This window comes from Anolis carolinensis, unplaced genomic scaffold (assembly GCF_035594765.1).
Source record: "Anolis carolinensis isolate JA03-04 unplaced genomic scaffold, rAnoCar3.1.pri scaffold_19, whole genome shotgun sequence".
Classification (NCBI taxonomy): domain Eukaryota; kingdom Metazoa; phylum Chordata; class Lepidosauria; order Squamata; family Dactyloidae; genus Anolis; species Anolis carolinensis.
In genome coordinates this window covers 3,038,527-3,056,733 of record NW_026943829.1, presented here as the reverse complement: position 1 = coordinate 3,056,733, position 18,207 = coordinate 3,038,527, and the positions used below count along the sequence as shown (strand labels likewise).

Sequence of the window (18,207 nt, the reverse complement as noted above, 5' to 3'; positions counted from 1 at the left end):
CTCATATACAGGCGCCACTGTCCCACAAACCCTTCTGTTCCCTTTCATGCCCAACTTCCCCCTTCACTATCGTTTTCCGAACTAATCATGAAGCAGTAGTTCACAAGTAACTTAATGGAGATTGTGGAAGCAAATGTTACTGCTTTCTTTTACTGCTTTTTTCACAGTTATTTCACAGCTTTTTGGGGTGGGGGTGAAAGTGCGTTGGCCAGGTCGGAACATCTGAGTAAAACTTCTTTTTATAAAATCTCAAGCAAGCAAGATGTATATCTGGATTCTAAAAACATCACATTTTCTCACTGATAGGATGTAGAAACCATCTTTGTTTAATTTAGATGCCAATGGGTGTTGAAAGCTAGTGTGATGAATTCGGATCCTTCTGGCTGGCTTGAGAAAGGTACTTAGGAGATTCTGGGTTTTGCTTTATGGTCGACCAGGTTACCCTTGCAGTATATCCATAAATACACTGACTAACCACAGTTAAGTAAAAATAAACAAATTCTAGTTATTACTAACGGTAGTTTATACCTAATTAAGGTTTGTAATATGCAATACCACATAATAGTTAGTTCAAACTATGACTAAGAGGTATGAATTTGGGCAAAAGATGGACACTAGTGAAGAACATGTCACCTATTGGCATGCCTGATCTTTCAACCATGATGAGGGAATTGGACCACTGAGTTCAAGTCAGCAGTAATTAAAATGGCATTTCATTGATTCAAAATATTCTATTCAGAGGGTTTCCCATTTTACCTAGACCAGATGTTTGTTTCTAATATCTGAAGTTATATTTTAACACCTCTGATTATGAGAAATGTCACTGCAATTTTCAGTGATTGCACTCACCTTCAAAATAAACTCAAAGTAGCATCCAGTGCAGTCTCCTAGCCAATTGGCTTGCATTTCTTTTATTCCATACCACTTAGGGAGATCTGACAAACCATCAAGCATGGACTGCAATCACAACAGAAGAAATTATAGAATCCAAATATAGATGCAACACATTTGTACAAATCTGGCTCTGTAGTCACTTCTCAAATATACCCTCCACAAATAAGGAACACTTCTTTCTAACTCAGAAATTCTCATCTCCCTCCGTTTGGTTTCTTTTCATTTAGAGATAATCCAAATTCTTCTGATTACATAGATGCATGGAGGCGATGGCGTAAGGCAACTCTCCAGATACATTGTGGATCAAAATGCTCACCATGTATAACCACTGTGAGCCATACATCTAGGGGCTGCCAAGCTGGGAAAAACTGATCGTAGAGTTTATATATTAATGTGAAAGGGCACTGGGGTTACTCAATGAGCAGACAACTCTGGCTACCCCCCCCCCCCAATGCAACCTGTAAGGAGCCCTCTTCCTTCCATTTTATAACTTGTGTGCGACATTAGAGGTTGAGGAAATCCTGGCACAACTTATAATGAATTAAAGATCATAAATATAATTTAAATAAAACTATTATTTTCTGCCTCCATTCCATAACTCATTCATACCTTGGATTTCAGTTCCTAATTACATTTGTCCTCCTTTCTTATTCTGTAAAATGGCAGTGCAATAAAACACTATATAAAATATATTATAGAGTAATATTTATATAAATAAATAATAACAGTATTAACAGAAGAAGCAAGTCTATTGAAGTGAAAACTACATAAGTCTTATGGCATCACTGTTGTTGTTGTGTGCCTTCATGTCCTTTCTGACTTATGGCAACCCTCGTTTTTGTGGCAAAATTTGTTCAGAGGCAATTTGACTTTGCCTTCTGCTGAAGCTGAGAGAATGTGATTTGTTGAAAGTCACTTAGTGGTTTCCATGACTGAGCAGGAATTTGAACCGAGATCTCTTAACACACAAACCACTACATCATGTTGGCTCTATAGCGCCATATAGACTAACATATTCATTGTAACATAATTATCTGTGTATTACAAGTGCACCTCTTATACATGGATTGCTATCCTAAATTACAGGCAAAATGGTGTATGCATGTGTATGTTGGCAAAGGATGATGCATGTATACTTTGCCACTATTTGCTTCCTTTAAATGATAGTACTATGTTAGCTCCTGACTGAGTCCAATAGCAGACCAGACACAGGAAGGAAATTGAGCAAGAAATCTAATTTACAGAAATAAAAAGAAAAAAAAACTCACAAGAAATGCACACAAATTACTAAATAAAATTTGCATTAAATAACCAGAGCCAATATTTAAGACAAGGAAATGAATCCAAAAGGGAAATAAGGATGTAACTAAAGGTTAAAATGTAATTTGGCAAATTTTATGAGCAAATAAACACTAAGCATTACTCACGTAATGTACCATGAGAGCAAAGGAAATTATTTGTATTCAAAAAGGTGGCTGTCAAAGCAATCTGCATCATCAAGAGGCGGAAGAAACCATAACAACTTCTGGAATTTCTTATGAAAATGTGACTTTAAAAAAAACTAGAACATCTGAGCACAGAACTCAGAAACTAGGAAATCTTTCATTAAAGAAAAAGGAATGCATTAAAATGATACCCTAAAATATTAATAGGATGCAAACAAGCCAGTTTATAAACTGGCAGATGCTTGTTTGTTCCTCTTCCCCCTAAACATTAAGAGAGGGAAGAGATGATACTGCTTTAGTAAAAATTTAATGTCTAGTAACTGCAATTCCAAACTCAAATCAGAAAAATAGATATACCACAGCTGTCAAATTCTTTAATATGCATATGTACATTTACAAATATGCATATGTTTGATATATGGAAAAATACAAAACAGTATGATTTCAATTAACAGATGCTTGTTAATCCGCTTAGGTTATGTCACAACAGATAAACTGCAATACCATATAAAATATTCTAATAAATAAATCAAGTGGCATTTATAAGGCTTGCTAAGTCAAACTCATATCAGAGCTTGGAAAAGTTACAGTTTTAACTACAGGTCTGAGAATCTCTCTGCTAGCCTTGACAATGGGAGATGTTGGGAATTATACTCTAAAATAGTACCATTCCAAGGTCTGACTTCTCTATATACCCACTCCATCAGCTGACAGTTGTGAGTCATGAAACAATGAAACTTATATACAAAACACTTATCTGCACAACATCAAAATGTGATTTTAGCCAAGAGGCAGTGCATACTGCTGAGTGCACTGTTGGGAAAAATAAATATCTTCAGGAACTCAGTAGTGCTGGGGACAATCATGAGAAAAGATAGCACTGGGACAAAGTGTGCTTCTTCATGAAGCCAGCTGTCATACAGAAGCCACCTAACTAGGTGGGAGAGAGAAAAAAAATCAATAGTAGACACAGCTAAGTACAGTACAAACAAGTCTCTTGCTGTGCTAGCTATCACAGTGAATTCCAAAGAGGTAACAGATACCTGATCTTGAAGCTGACCTAGCAAAACAAATCCAGAGGAGAAAAGGAATGAATCCATGCCTTCAGGGACTCCAGTCTCATTTCAGCTACCTCTTGCCACAAGGGTCTTATTTTACACAACCCAAATGACTGATAAAATATACTGCTTGCCAGACCAGCATGGCTAAAATTTAACCACCATTCATTCATCACCTAAACTTTCAAGACAATATTTAAAAAACCTCTCAAGTGTTCTCTGAAGTAAAATGAGTTCCAGTTTCTTTTCTCAACTGAAAGCAACTTCAGATTAGATACAGGAGAAAACTGGCTGCAGTTCCAGTCTTAAGTTCCAGTCTTAAAGCAGGACAGCAAGGAAGCAATATAACACTCAAAGAAGGCTATTTATCTAAGAAAGTCAATAGGATGCAACCCAGAAAGATCTGTTAGGAAGGTGACACCAAGAACATAAGAACTCTAAAGCCAGAACTAGTATACAGTATATGTGACCACTGATGAAAGCAGCAATTTTGAATCAATCCCCTAAATAACCTGGCTCCAATTAGGACTTGAAATCTGTACTCTCACTTTACTGTTGTCCTCTACCCAAAGATATTATCCCCCATCTTACATTGCTCACCCCTACTCATCAGACTTATGCACTTTATCCATTAGCCCTATTTTCAAAATGAGTTCTGCCCACCCACCTGCCCATCCATGCCTAGAAATGGACTTTATTACAGGTCCATTGGTGGTGGGTTTGAGATTGTTTTTATTCTATCACAACTGCTATGTTGTTTATAATTGTTGTCTTATTCCATTTTATGATACTGTGTATGTATTTTAATGTGATTATATTCTATGATGTTGACCAGGCTCGTCCTCATGTAAGTCGCTCCGAGTCCCCTTGGGGAGATGGAGGTGGGGTACAAAAATAAAGTTACTGTTGTTGTTGTTGTTATCATCATCATCATCATCATCTGTAAGATGATGCAACAGTATCAAGCATAGAGCTACAAACCTTCATTTGCAGCAGGGCAGATCAATCTCTGTGAATCTGGAGATCAATTTTGCCCCTTCTAGGACGTGCCATGCACTGACACCTCCTTCTAAAATACAGTTTTCCCCCATCTCTCCCCAACCAAAAGTAACTATGTTATATTTCAATACTGTTTTTTAAAAGCTTGCCTCCCTTATTTGATAAGACAATTGTCATGATTGGAGACTCCCCAGGAATGACAATTCTCTTTTTTGTACCTTCAAAAGGTGGAAGGAGTCTAGAAGAGGTCACAAAAACAGATAAAAGGCTACAAGCTGCCCACCTTTAGTCAACACAAAGAGTTGATTAGTCTGATCAGCGAGATATATTTATAATAAATAGGGAGAAGTCAGCAGAGCAACAAGAAAAAGAAAACACATGGCGGAGAAGAGAATCTAGCAACAGATAAGGAAAATCTGAGATCATTTGGAGATAGCAGTCAATAGCACCAGTTGCTAAGAAACAGAGATATGAGGGAATTATGAAGCTAGAAGCACCTAACAAAGTACTGACCTAGATTGAAAACAGATGTGAGATGTTGCAAAGAGAAAGGATTAGCATCCAGAAATGAACATCTCAAATTGTATTTAAGGTTTACGCAGCAAGAGAACCTATATAGATAATTTAAATAATAGAAGTATAATGAAAGAGAAAAAACTGTCAGACATAATAAACTAGTTTCTTATCAAGCAAAACAGCAACAAAGAACTGGAGGAAGGGCACACAGATGGATAGATGGAAGACAGATGACTACAAAGAGGAAATCAAAAAATGTTTATAAAACAGTACATAATACTGTGTAAAACATAAGCAGAAGGGAATGCAATACAGTTGAATATCGTAACTTGTACTATACTGTTGCCTCTCATTTGCAGTTTTGACTTTTTGTGGATTTAATTACACTATGTAACAAAATTTGAAAAAAAATTATGTTCTAGTTTGAAAGTGTTATTTCCTGTTTAATTTTTTTTATTGCGTCAGAAGCAACTTGAGGACATACTGCAAGTCGCTTCTGGTGTGAGAGAATTGGCCATCTACAGAAACGTTGCCCAAGGGATGCCCAGATGTGTTACCATCCTGCTGGGAGGCTTCTCTCATGTCCCTGCAAGCTAGAGCTAACAGACAGGAGCTCACCCTGTCTTGCAGATTCGAACTGTCAACCTTCAGGTCAGCAACCCAACCTTCAGGTCAGCACTTCAGCCGGCACAAGGGTTTAACCCAATGAATCACCGTGGCTCAACTTCCTGTTTATAGAATCATAGAATCATAGAATAGTAGAGTTGGAAGAGACCTCATGGGCCATCCAGTCCAACCCCCTGCCAAGAAGCAGGAAATCGCATTCAAAGCACCCCCGACAGATGGCCATCCAGCCTCTGCTTAAAAGCCTCCAAGGAAGGAGCCTCCACCACGGCCCCGGGGAGAGAGTTCCACTGTCGAACAGCCCTCACAGTGAGGAAGTTCTTCCTGATGTTCAGGTGGAATCTCCTTTCCTGTAGTTTGAAGCCATTGTTCCGTGTCCTAGTCTGCAGGGCAGCAGAAAACAAGCTTGCTCCCTTAATTGTGCACTACTTACTTGGAAAGTAGGTGTTATAATTCAGAAACGTAATTTTTGTGGCAGCCATTTTTAACTTTTCAATATGCCATTTTAGACCTTTTTTTGCAGGCCGCAAAAACACGTTTTTACAGTTTAATAAACTTTTCTCATGTTTTTATGATAGAACCAATTAGGAAAGGACACCTATAACCCAGAGGAAAGAATCGTGTCACATAGTGTTAGTCACAGATTTTATTCTCTCTAGGAATCTCTAGATCCTTCCAATGGTAAGTTTACAGAGTCATGCTGGAAGACCTAGAAATTCTTAGAGAGGTACTTTCAGGTTAAAAAAAAACTAATTCCTTTGCTCACAGATATTTACTTCCATGAAGGATCTTGTACTCCTAACCACAAGGAATGAGAACTATATACAAAATTGGTAAAAGTGAGGTAGCAATAATAGAACATGTCAGTATAGCTATTGAGCAAATAGCTAAAATCAGGTATGGAAAGCTATAATAAAGGATGAAGCTATATAAATATCCAAGTCGGTCAAACATCTTTGTAATAGGATAAACAGGCCAAATATGGCACAGGAACAGCTGGATTTTAACTACAGCCAATTTTTCACTTTTGTGGGGTTTAGGGGTACAGGAGACCTGCAAAAGTTGAAAAAACATACAAATAAACATTATTCCTACCAGGATGACAAACGGCTCTAGACAACAGTGACAGCTATGGCAAGCCCCAGCTGCAGTATATGCAATCTTCATGTTCCCCTTCTGTCTCCTTCTTCCGCTGAGACAGGAGCATGCTCCGCACAGCCAGGCTTCGTGTTACTCTCTCAGCTGAGGAAGGAGACAGAGAATTCTTCCTCCACTAAGAAAGGGGCCATGCTACTCTTCCCTCAGTCAAGAAAGGGTACAAATATTCCTTTCTTTGCCAAGACAGGGACACACCATGTAGCTGGGCTTCCGGTCCCTTTCTTGGCCACGAAAGGAGATGGACACTCCTTCCTCCACTGAGACATGGCACACCCTGTATAGTTGGGCTTCCCACACCCTCTTGGCCAATGAAGGGGATGAGGATTCCTTCTTCTTTTGAGAAACGAACAGATGCACCCAGCAAAGTAATGGAGTGGCACGTGGGCTGAGCAAGGTAAACAGAGTGAGCCAGCCAGTGATAGGAAAATCTGTGTCTTGCGTTCTCAGGCCTCCACTGACCATGCTGAGCTGAGGCTAGCTAGAGGAAAAGGGACTGGCACACTCATGTGGTAGCCTTCTCCAACCTGAGACCTGCTTGGAGCCATGCTGTCTGTTGATAATGGAATTATGTGTGTGCACATATATGCCTTCAAACTGCATGTCAACTTATGGCTGCTCCATAAGGCAAGAGATACTCAGAGATGGTTTTGTCATTGCCTTCTTTGAAATATAGTCTATGGCACTGCTTCTTAAACCAAGGGTCCTGACCCCAAATAGGGTTCCCTTAGCTCAATGTTGGGGGTCACAAAATTTGGCAACAGTAAAAGGCTTCTGAAAGCCACCTAATCACAGAAATCAGCAACAACAAACAGTGTTCACTCTGCAGAAAATGCTTCAGCTGTACTCCACAAAAAGAAAAATCAGCCTGTTTAACAAGCCTTTCAAATGTTGATTCATTATCATTAAATGCTTGATTTTATATCTATTTTATATAGCTATATACCTGGAGTCATGGAAAATTTCTTAGGCAGAAAGGAGTCACAAGTAGAAAAAGTTTTTAAAGTCCTTGTCTACAGCATTTGATATTCAGTGGTGGGATCCCATCCAAATAAAAACCAGAACTGCAGTGATTTAGGATGTTTAGAAACTGGCTGATAAGTTTGACCTTTCACAATGAAATTTTAAAAACATACAATAGTATGTTGAAGTTCATCATGATATCAATGTTTCTTTTCATTTCAAAGAGAACATTGCCCCACCTTCTTCTGGCCAATCCATTAATTGCAAACTGTAGTGGACCATAAATAGGCTAATACTATACTTTGAGTTATTATCAAAAATGACTCATGAGAAAGAGAATTTATATACCGCCCTCTCTCCCCAAAGGGACTCAGGGCGGTTTACAAGCATAAAAACAGAAGCATACATTACAAGCAACACAATACACTCATTATTAAACAAAATTAAAGACCTATACAACTCGTAAAACAGTGAAGACCATAAGAAACAATCACAATAACCAGAAGGAACAAGAATACATAATCAGATGGGTTGACATGGACTGTTATTAGGGATAGATGATCCTTGTTCAGAATGTTTACGGGCCAGGGGTCGGCAGTACACCTGAGAAAATTATTCAAAGACCCACTGAAACCAGGTTTTCAACTCCTTGCGAAAGGACGACAGAGTAGGGGCTTGCCTAATCTCCTTCGGCAGGAGATTCCAGAGCCGGGGGGCCACTACCGAGAAGGCCCGCTCCCTTGTCCTCACCAGTCGTGCTTGGGACGAAGGTGGGAGCGAGAGGAGGGCCTCCCCGGATGATCTCAGGGCCTGCGGCGGTTCATAGGGTAAGATGCGATCACGGAGATAGGCAGGGCCCAAGCCGTATAGGGCTTTATAGGTCAATACCTGAACCTTGAATTGGGCCCGGCAGTTTATCGGAAGCCAGTGGAGCTGCTTTAATAGGGGCATTGTATGCTCCCTATAACCAGCTCTGGTTAGAAACCTGGCTGCTGACCTTTTGAACAAGTTGGAGTTTCCGGACCATCTTCATGGGCAGCCCTACGTAGAGAGCACTGTAGTAATCCAATCTGGATGTAACCAAGGCATGGACCACCATGGCCAAGTCAGACTTCTCGAGGTATGGTCGCAGCTGGTGCACGAGTTTTGATTGTGCAAAGGCGCTCCTGGCCACCTGAGCCTCAAGCGTCAGCGATGAGTCCAGAAGGACCCCCAGATTGCGTACCTGCGTTCTCAGGAGGAGTGCAACCCTGTTGAGCACAGGTTGCCACCCAATACCCCGATTGGTCCCATGATTGACCAGGAGGGCCTCTTTCTTGTCTGGATTAAGCTTCAACTTGTTAGCCCTCATCCAGTTCATCACAGCTGTCAGGCACTGGGGTTTAGGATCTGGGCGGCTTCCTTGGAGTTCGGTGGAAAAGAGTAATAGAGTTGGGTGTCATTTGCGTAGAGATCGCACCGCACCCCAAAACTCTGGATGACCTCACCCAGCAGTTTCATGTAGATGTTAAAAAGCATGGGGGATAGAATGGAACCTTGCATGACCCGACAGGTCAAAGGCCAAGGGTCCGAGCAGGTATCCCCCAGCTTCACCAACTGGGTGTGATCCCTCAGGAAGGAGCGGAGCCACTGCAAAGCAATGCCCCCAAGACCCATTCCTGAGAGCCTCCAGAAGGATACCATGGTCGATGGTATCGAACACCGCTGAAATGTCCAAGAGAACCAGTAGGCATGCACTCCCCCTATCTAGTTCTCTGCGGAGGTCATCCACCAAGGCAACCAAAGCCATCTCAGTCCCATGACCAGGCCTGAAACCAGACTGTGACAAATCTAGATAAATGGTCTCAAACAAGAATTCCTGGAGCTGGGAGGCGATCACCCTCTCCAAGACCTTGCCCAAAAATGGGAGGTTGGAGATTGGTCGGTATTTGTTTAATAGAGACGAATCCAAATTTGCCTTCTTCAATATAGGCTTTACAATTGGTTTGTTGAGGCAGGATGGTAGATGCCCTTGTTGAAGAGAGGCATTGATGATTCTCGTGAACCAATCAGCCAACCCCCCACTGACCAATTTGATAAGCCAAGTTGGGCAAGGGTCCAAGACACAAGTGGTCGACCTCACGCACCAAGAACCTTGTCAACGTCATCAGGCTGAACAAGTCGAAACGAATCCAAGAAGACCTGACAGACAGGTGCCTTGGTTACATCCTCTGGTACTGCATTAACATCGGCATCTAAGTCGGAGCGCATTCGAGTGACTTTATCTGCAAAGTGATGTGCGAACACACCACATCGGGTTGTCAGGTGATCAGGGGGGCCCTCCCCCTCAAGGGGATGGAGAAACTCCCTGACCACCCGAAACAACTCTCCAGGTCGAGAAGGACTTTCTGGCTGCACGCATTGCCGCGGAGTAGGCCTTAAGAGAGGCTCTAGCCCGTGGATGCTCTTTGAATCCTCCGCCAGCGGCTCTCTAGGCCCCGCCTTGTTTACAAGACAGCTGATGGTGACTACTAATTTATTTATGGCAGATGAAAGGGGGGGACGCAATAAACCATCTGCCCCAATTCTCAATCACTTTATTCACTTCCTGGGAAATCAAAAGTACACGTAACTGTCAGAACCCTGCTACTAGAGCCTGGATGTGGCTCTGAGTTTCAGGGTCACTGACATTGATAAGACACCTGCGGCTCAGGACTCGGAGAAGAAACGGCTGCTGGACTTGGCGGGGAATTTGCGCGGGGTTTTACTGAGCGGGAAGAGACTGTTCAAATGAGGGGGAGGGTATATAAAGGAGGGTTGGCCGTTGTATCCCATTCTTGGCTTTTCTGATGTTCATGTTTCCTACAGTAAAAGTTCCTGGTGATACCACAGAGAGTCTCGTGTGTTCATTCAGGAGCGGCTGTGGTGAGCTGACATTAAGCCAAGAATACGGACACCATCCCGCTGTAGCGGTGAGGTGTAACATGCAAGTGGAGGATGAAGAGCTCTTGGGCGCCGGAGGAGGAAGGTCGGAAAGGGCCACTCCCGAGCCGGACGCTGAGTTCCACCAGCTGGCGGCCCTGGCGTCATCCACCGCTTATGCCCAGCCAAATGGGGTAACCCAGAGGCGCGGAGTGGTGCGGGGAGATAGCACCGGAGGAGAGGAAGGTTCACCTTCCCCAGGCCCGCAAAAGATGGTGTTTCTGGAGGAGAGGATGTCGGCGATGGAGACCACCCTGGCAGTGATGTCGAGGGCGATGGAGCGCCTGGCGGTTTTGGCGGAGCCGGAGCGAGGAAGGGAACTTCGGGCTAGCTCAATGTGGGACGTGAGCATGGGAAGCAGCCAGGGCTTTGCAGACCTCCCAGCACCGAAGGGAAGGGAAATGCGAAAAGGGCCCGGTGCCCGGCCCAAGATCCAAACGAGCCTGACGCGGGTGGAGGAGAGTGACGACGAAGGGGAAAAGCCTCCGAGAATCCCGGCTACGCTCCCAACTGAGACCCTGGTGCCCCTGGCGAATGCCGGGCGTGGCACAGGACAAAGGGAAGCAGCAGCGGGGCCCACTGGTCCGCAAGGGGGCTTGCGACGGGCGGAGAATTGGGGATTGCCACCACAGGGACCCCTACCGAGACGAGAGGAACTAAGGATCGAGTTTGGGGGAGAGTCCTCTGAACTGGATTTTTTCCTGACCACGGTGAGGGGCTATATGGAGGACAATGCTCACACTTTTAGAACGGAATCCAGCCGGGTACGGGCCATTGGTGCAGTGTTGAAGAGGGGAGCGGCCAGCTGGTACGTTCAACTGCACGCGCGGCGCGACCCATGTCTGGGGTCACTCCGACGCTTTATGGGGGCCCTGGAGACCCGTTTCCGAGATCCACTGGAGCAGATCCAGGCGAGGGAGGAGTTGAAGACCGTCTCCCAGGGGCAGAGGTCGGTATCTGAGTATGCGGAGGAGTTCCAATGCCTCGCTGAAAAGGTGCCGGAATGGTCTGCAGTGACAAAGATAGAACTCTTCAAAGAGGGGCTCAGGCGGGAGATCCTCTCCTGGGCGGTGCATCGTGATGAGCCTGACACACTGCGCGGATGGATTCAGCTGGCGGGGCGCATCGAGACATCGCTGGCCCAGGCGAGGAGGCACCGAGGAGGGCTACAGCAGCGGCCGCAGATGAAAGAGGGGAGCCGGAAGGAGGGATCAACCCCAGCCGGGAGGAGAACGGAGCCGACAGGGAACGTGAGCACCAGCAGGAGGGGCTGCTTCGTGTGCGGCCGTTTGGGCCACAGGGCTGCCGAGTGCTGGCAGAGAAAAGGGGAAGGCGGAGGCCCGCCCAAACCAAGAGCCGTGGCAGGGAAACGCGCCGAGGAAGAACCACCGATGAGGCACCACTCGGGGGGGTTGGTAAGTCAGGACAAAGCCATGATAGTGGTCCCCATTCAGCTTGAAAGTGGCAGCAAACAAGCAACCTGCAAAGCATTTGTGGATTGTGGATGTTCCAGGAACATCATCTCCCCTGAATTAGCCGAGGGATTGGGATGCGAAAGAACGAACCTAGAATCCCCAATAGCTTTTTCGCAGTTGGACGGATCCACAGCATCGGGATCATTAGCTAAGTACAGTGCCGAAGATGTAAAGTGTAAGATAGGGAGTTGGGAAGGAAAGGTGTCATTTGTGATATCACAAATAGCCAGCTATAATGTTATACTAGGCATGCCATGGCTGGGGCAGGCCAACCCGCAAATCAACTGGGAGGATAAGAGCATGATCTTCAGGATGAAGTTGGAAGGAGGGAGCCAGGAAGTGGAGAGGGAGCCGGGGAAAAGGGGGGAGGAAGACTCTATCAGGATAGCAGAACTGGCAGATAAATTACCCCCAGAGTATCGGGATTTTGTGGACGTATTTGATGAAAAGGAAGCAGACAGTTTCCCACCGAAGCGGAGAGTTGAAGTGAAGATAGAGCTAGTCCCAGGAGCAGAGCTTCCTAAGGCAAAAATATACCCAATGTCGGCTAGGGAAAAGGAGGAACTGAGAAAATACATTGATAAAAACCTAGCGAGGGGTTTCATAGAGCCTTCAAATTCCCCTCTAGGGGCGCCTGTGTTGTTCAGGCGCAAAAAGGACCAAACGCTGAGGCTCTGCATTGACTACAGGGGCCTGAATGCAATCAGTTCTGTAAATAAATACCCCCTACCTTTAGTGAAGGACTTGATCGCCCAGTTATCGGAAGGACAGATATTCACTAAATTGGACTTAATTGAAGCGTACCATAAATTGCAGATTAAACCAGAGGACAGGTGGAAGACGGCCTTCTCCTGTGCATTCGGATTATTCAATTATCGTGTGCTCCCTTTCGGTTTGTGCGGCGGAGGTGCCGCGTTCATGCAATTAATCAACGAAGTGTTGCATCCATTGTTGTACAAGGGAGTCTTTGTTTTTTTAGATGACATATTGTTAATATCTCGGACTAAGGAGCAACACATAGAACTAGTAAGGGAAGTCCTGCAAAAGTTGAGAGAAGCAAAACTGTATGCGAAGCTTGCCAAGTGCGAGTTCAATAAAGACCAGATAGACTTTCTGGGGTATAGGATTTCCTCCCAGGGAGTGGCGATGGACCCTGCGAAGGTAGAAGACGTGAGGGGGTGGGAAGCCCCCAAAACACGGAAGCAGCTGCAATCCTTCCTAGGGTTCGCAAACTTCTATAGAACATTTATCAAGGACTTTGCGCGCCTCACTTTGCCATTAACGGATTTGTTAAAGACTAAAGGCAGGGGAAAAACAGCCAAAGTGAAGGCCCCAGGGGCCAAACTGACCTGGACAATAGAATGCCAGGAAGCTTTCGAAGCCCTTAAAAAGCGTTTTACTGAGGAGCCTGTCCTACAGCACCCTGATATGTCTAAAGCCTTTGTATTACATTGCGATGCGTCAGACCGGGCATATGGGGCAGTTCTGCTACAGAAAGACGAGGGGGGGAACCTGAAGCCATGTGGCTATCTGTCAAAAAAGTTTAGCGATACAGAAAAAAACTGGCCGATTTGGGAGAGAGAAGCCTTAGCGATTCTAAAAGCACTAGAGTGTTGGAGACACTTTCTGGAAGGAAGTGGAACACCGTTTGAGGTGTGGACTGACCATAGAAATTTACAGTATCTAAGATCCCCTCGTAAACTATCAGCGAAGCAAATTAGATGGGCCCAATATTTCAGCCGTTTTGATTTCAGACTCAGATTCTTCCAGGGGAAACATAACATACTCGCTGACGCTCTCTCTCGGATGCCTCAGCACGGGGGAGGAATTCAGGAATCTGAAGGGAGTATTTTTCTTGATAAGCAATGGGGCCTGGCAGTACTAACTCGAGCACAAGCAGCCAAAGAAAACAAACGTACTGCCATTTCCACGGGGGGAGGAGAAATATGGGAGGAAGAGTTGAAGCGAGCGTATGGAATGGACAAATGGTTACAAACTAACAAAGAAAAGGGAGAATTGTGTGGGGATTTGGTGTTTGTAAATAAGAAATTGTATATTCCTGAATGTTTAAGACGAGAAATGTTAAGGAAGTACCATGATAACAAGGGTGCGGGTCATCTAGGCCCCACCAGGACTATTAAACTGTTGGCCAAACAATGCTGGTGGCCCGGAATGAGGAAAGACGCCAGGGGGTACGTCACGCAGTGTGAATTATGTGCAGAGGGAAAAACACCACCGGGGAAGCCCCAGGGGCTATTGCAGAAGGTGGTGGAGCCCATGAGGCCATGGGAATGCGTAGCCATGGATTTTGTAGGCGAACTACCCCCCAGCAGAGGCCACAGATACATTTGGACAATATTGGACCTATTCTCAAAACAGGCACACTTTGTGGCCCTGCCAAAACTCCCTTCAGCTGAAAAACTTGCTGATTTGTATGTGAAGCATGTATATCGCCTACATGGGTGTCCCGACAAAATAATTAGCGACCGGGGAGTCCAATTTACTGCAAAATTTTGGGGAAAATTCTTACAGCTGTTAGGAGCAGAAAGGAACCTGAGCTCGGCCTTTCATCCCGCGACCAACGGGGGGGTCGAACGTACCCAACAGACACTGTGCCAATTCTTAAGGATGTACACCAATTATAGACAGGATGATTGGGCGGACCTTCTACCGTTTGCTGAGATGGCTTTTAACGGGGCCGTACATTCGGCCACAGGTCGTGCCCCATTCGAAATAGTATACGGACAGGAGGTGGCACCTTTCCCCAGGCTACCTGAGTGGAAGGAAGGGGAGGGCCAGACCGACGAGGAATGGCCGGCCAAAATCAAGCAAGGGTGGCAAACCGTGGTAGAGGCATTGCGGGAAACACAAAAGAAGTACAAGCTCTTTGCGGATCGTAGGCGCCGAGAGGGGGACAAATTGGGCGAAGGAGATCTGGTTTGGCTGAGCACAAAAAACCTGAAATTGGGGTTCCCATCCAAGAAATTGGCTCCACGCTATATAGGGCCATTCAGGGTAGCAAAAAGAATAAACGAAGTGACCTATGAGCTGAGGCTACCAAAGGACCTAGGAAAGGTACACCCGGTATTCCATTGCAGCCTGTTAAAAAAGTATAAAGGAACTCTGGACAGCGGAGAACAATAGTTGTGTTTAATCTTTTCCTTCCAGGACGAAGGGGAGGAGGACGCCATGTCAGAACCCTGCTACTAGAGCCTGGATGTGGCTCTGAGTTTCAGGGTCACTGACATTGATAAGACACCTGCGGCTCAGGACTCGGAGAAGAAACGGCTGCTGGACTTGGCGGGGAATTTGCGCGGGGTTTTACTGAGCGGGAAGAGACTGTTCAAATGAGGGGGAGGGTATATAAAGGAGGGTTGGCCGTAGTATCCCATTCTTGGCTTTTCTGATGTTCATGTTTCCTACAGTAAAAGTTCCTGGTGATACCACAGAGAGTCTCGTGTGTTCATTCAGGAGCGGCTGTGGTGAGCTGACACGTAACAGTAAAAAATAAGGGCTAATTCTGATGACTATCTTTTCCAGAAAGTGGTTAGATTTACAGGTGTCCTGAAAAGTGTCTATTAACAGAGATCCAACATATGTGAAGATCTGCATCCACTATGCTAACTAAATCAACAGAAAGTGGTTACAATGATGATAAGAATTCCTTCCCCTTCCTTCTTACCTGATCCTCATTGGAGACTCTCCTTGTCCACGGAGATTGCCCCCTTGTAGGAGATGAGCCACTGTATAGAAGGCCATGTAGATAGTTGAATCAGAGAGAGATTCTATCAGCCACTGCTCATCCCAAGGCAAACGAGTACCTAGAAGATGACAAAGTATGTTAATTGTGAATTAGCAGTCTAGGTTTCTAGGCTAACCAAGGTGGGGACATGGGTGGGGAAATTAAAACAGCAATTATTGGGATGATAGTTATTGAATGCCTTAGTTATCAGTAATAAGTATAATACTTTCTACATTTCAGATTAAGATGGTTCACCAGGCATCATCTGAAAATCACTATGTTGGAAGGTGAGGCTGCTCTGAAGGGAAACCTGAAAGGAACATGATTGGTTTCTACAGGAAGTTGAACTAATAATGTCCTGATCAGTAATGAATCTGCACTTCCATTTAAGAGCTGGGAATCTGTAGATGAAAAACTGAGCAACATCATGATCTGACATCATATGGCTCACTTTGCTGCATCCATTGTCTTACTATATGTCATTATACAGTATATTGCAGATTTTTTAAAAACGAAATGAGTCATATCAAACAGTAGTACTCCTGAACAACATTGCATGCTCTTCCTACCTAATCCATATGTTCTTGAACATGCATGTTCCTGCAGCCAGTCTAGAGTAGCTTCAAAATTTCTTCTTGTCTCTTCACAAAATCTGAAAAGAAAAGAGCATTCATCTTTACTGTGTCCCCTGGCTCTTTTTTAATCCATGGTTTTTCTGTTCTTGCTCCCCATAACTTACATTTCAAGATTTTTCAGGCATTCATGAGTCTGTTTCTTCCATGTTTCTTCACCATAATCCAAGTACCTAAAGTCAGGGGAAAACAGTTACAGCAAAGTGGGAAACATGCAACTAACGTAGCTGTATGTTGATTCCCAACTCACCATTGATCACAAAGAGCCACCACACACTCATCGGCAGATCTTGACATGACTTGTTTTTCTGGCTCCATATAGATCATAGCTTCACCCTAGAAGGAAGAGGATTACAAAGGTGAGACAACAAAAATATGTTTTACAGAATAAACAAGTGGCTTTAGCCAAGCAAATACACTCAATTCCATTTAACTAATAAGCTTCTTCAGGTGCTACCTTGAGGTTATCATGAGAGGTCAACTGAGGAATTACAGGAAATTTCAAATTTCCCCCTCTATGGCCCCTTCTACACTGCCACATAATCCAGATAATCAAATCAGATAAACTAGATTATCTGCTTTGAACTCGATTATATGAGTCTACACTACCATATAATCCACTTCAAAGCAGATAATCTACATTTAATATGGCAGCATAGAAGGGACCTAAGAGTAAAGAGTAACATCCACATCCAGAGGGGAAGGCTTCCAATATCAAGCTTCCATGAGGATTCAGTCAGTGTTTTCCTGACCTCAGGGGACAGAAAAAAAAGAAGAAAAAAAAGAGGTTGAGGGGAATTCTGTGCTGGCTATGGATCAAGAATATCTAGAGCCCTCCCATGTTCTTGGCACATGGACAGAGAGAAACAGGTTAAGCATAGGCATAAAAAGGTAAAGGTTTCCCCCTGACATTAAGTCTAAGTCGTGTCCGACTCTGGGGGTTGGTGCTTATCTCCTAAGCTGAAGAGCCAGCGTTGTCTGTAGACAACTCCAAGATCATGTGGTTGGCATGACTACATGGAACACTGTTATCTTCCCGCTGGAGCGATACCTATCGATCTACTCACACTTGCATGTTTTCGAACTGCTAGGTTGGCAGAAGCTGGGGTTAACAGCAGGAGCTCACTCTGCTCCCTGGATTCAAACCACTGACCTTTTGGTCAGTAAGTTGAGCAGCTCAGAGGTTTAACCCGCTGTGCCAGTGAGGGCCCCTAAGCATGGGCATAGATAATCTGACTTGATAAAGCAAACTTGATTTGGTTTTGAATAAGGCTATTCATCTGACTTCAAATATCTTCCCATCCACTACCCATCGCCCTAAAGGGATGCTTTTTAGGATTTCAAAATTGTGTCATTGAATTCTGTTAGTATATGAGGTAGGACTAGGTTTCTAAATCTCAGTTCAAACAAAAAGAAACAGTGAGCTAGGACCCAGCCCATGCTGGAAACAAATCTAATTCACTGGGTGGAAGCACGTGAAAGTTTCTCTACTATATTTTCAGCAGACCTACAGATAGCAAAGATCAATTATTCTAAAAGTGAAAGCGGCTAACCCTCACAAAATGGACTTATTAACATTTATACCTTCTACAACTGTATTAGGGAAGTCAGAGGTGGCCCTCTACTACAATTTCTACAATACCTCACTTCTAACAATACTGAGAGGGAATAATGGGAGTTGTCAGGCAAAATTATGAACAGCCAAACTTTTCATATGCTCCTGGTGTAAGTGCTATGTGTAGT

General features: G+C 44.3%; 1 protein-coding gene and 1 long non-coding RNA gene across 5 annotated transcripts in view; one reads left to right on the top strand and one right to left on the bottom strand.

Moving 5' to 3' along the window:
* LOC134294761 (uncharacterized) overlaps window positions 1-6,807 on the top strand; it is a 428,900-nt gene extending 422,093 nt beyond the window's left edge. The window contains exon 2 of the long non-coding RNA XR_010001453.1: window positions 6,206-6,807. This is a non-coding gene — a long non-coding RNA (uncharacterized LOC134294761). The remainder of the gene's footprint in view (window positions 1-6,205) is intronic.
* Window positions 1-18,207, bottom strand: part of LOC134294756 (leucine--tRNA ligase, cytoplasmic-like) — a 217,850-nt gene that overhangs the window by 166,370 nt on the left and 33,273 nt on the right. For 2 of the 4 annotated variants that reach the window (XM_062966411.1, XM_062966414.1), the window contains exons 16-19: window positions 16,715-16,800; window positions 16,572-16,637; window positions 16,402-16,484; window positions 15,773-15,911 (exon numbers count right to left, since the gene is read on the bottom strand). In XM_062966411.1, the coding sequence (XP_062822481.1) occupies window positions 15,773-15,911; window positions 16,402-16,484; window positions 16,572-16,637; window positions 16,715-16,800 (374 nt within the window). Of the gene's footprint in view, window positions 1-849; window positions 958-5,188; window positions 5,641-15,772; window positions 15,912-16,401; window positions 16,485-16,571; window positions 16,638-16,714; window positions 16,801-18,207 lie in introns of those variants that run through there. The other 2 variants (XM_062966412.1, XM_062966413.1) reach the window with 2 other exon arrangements.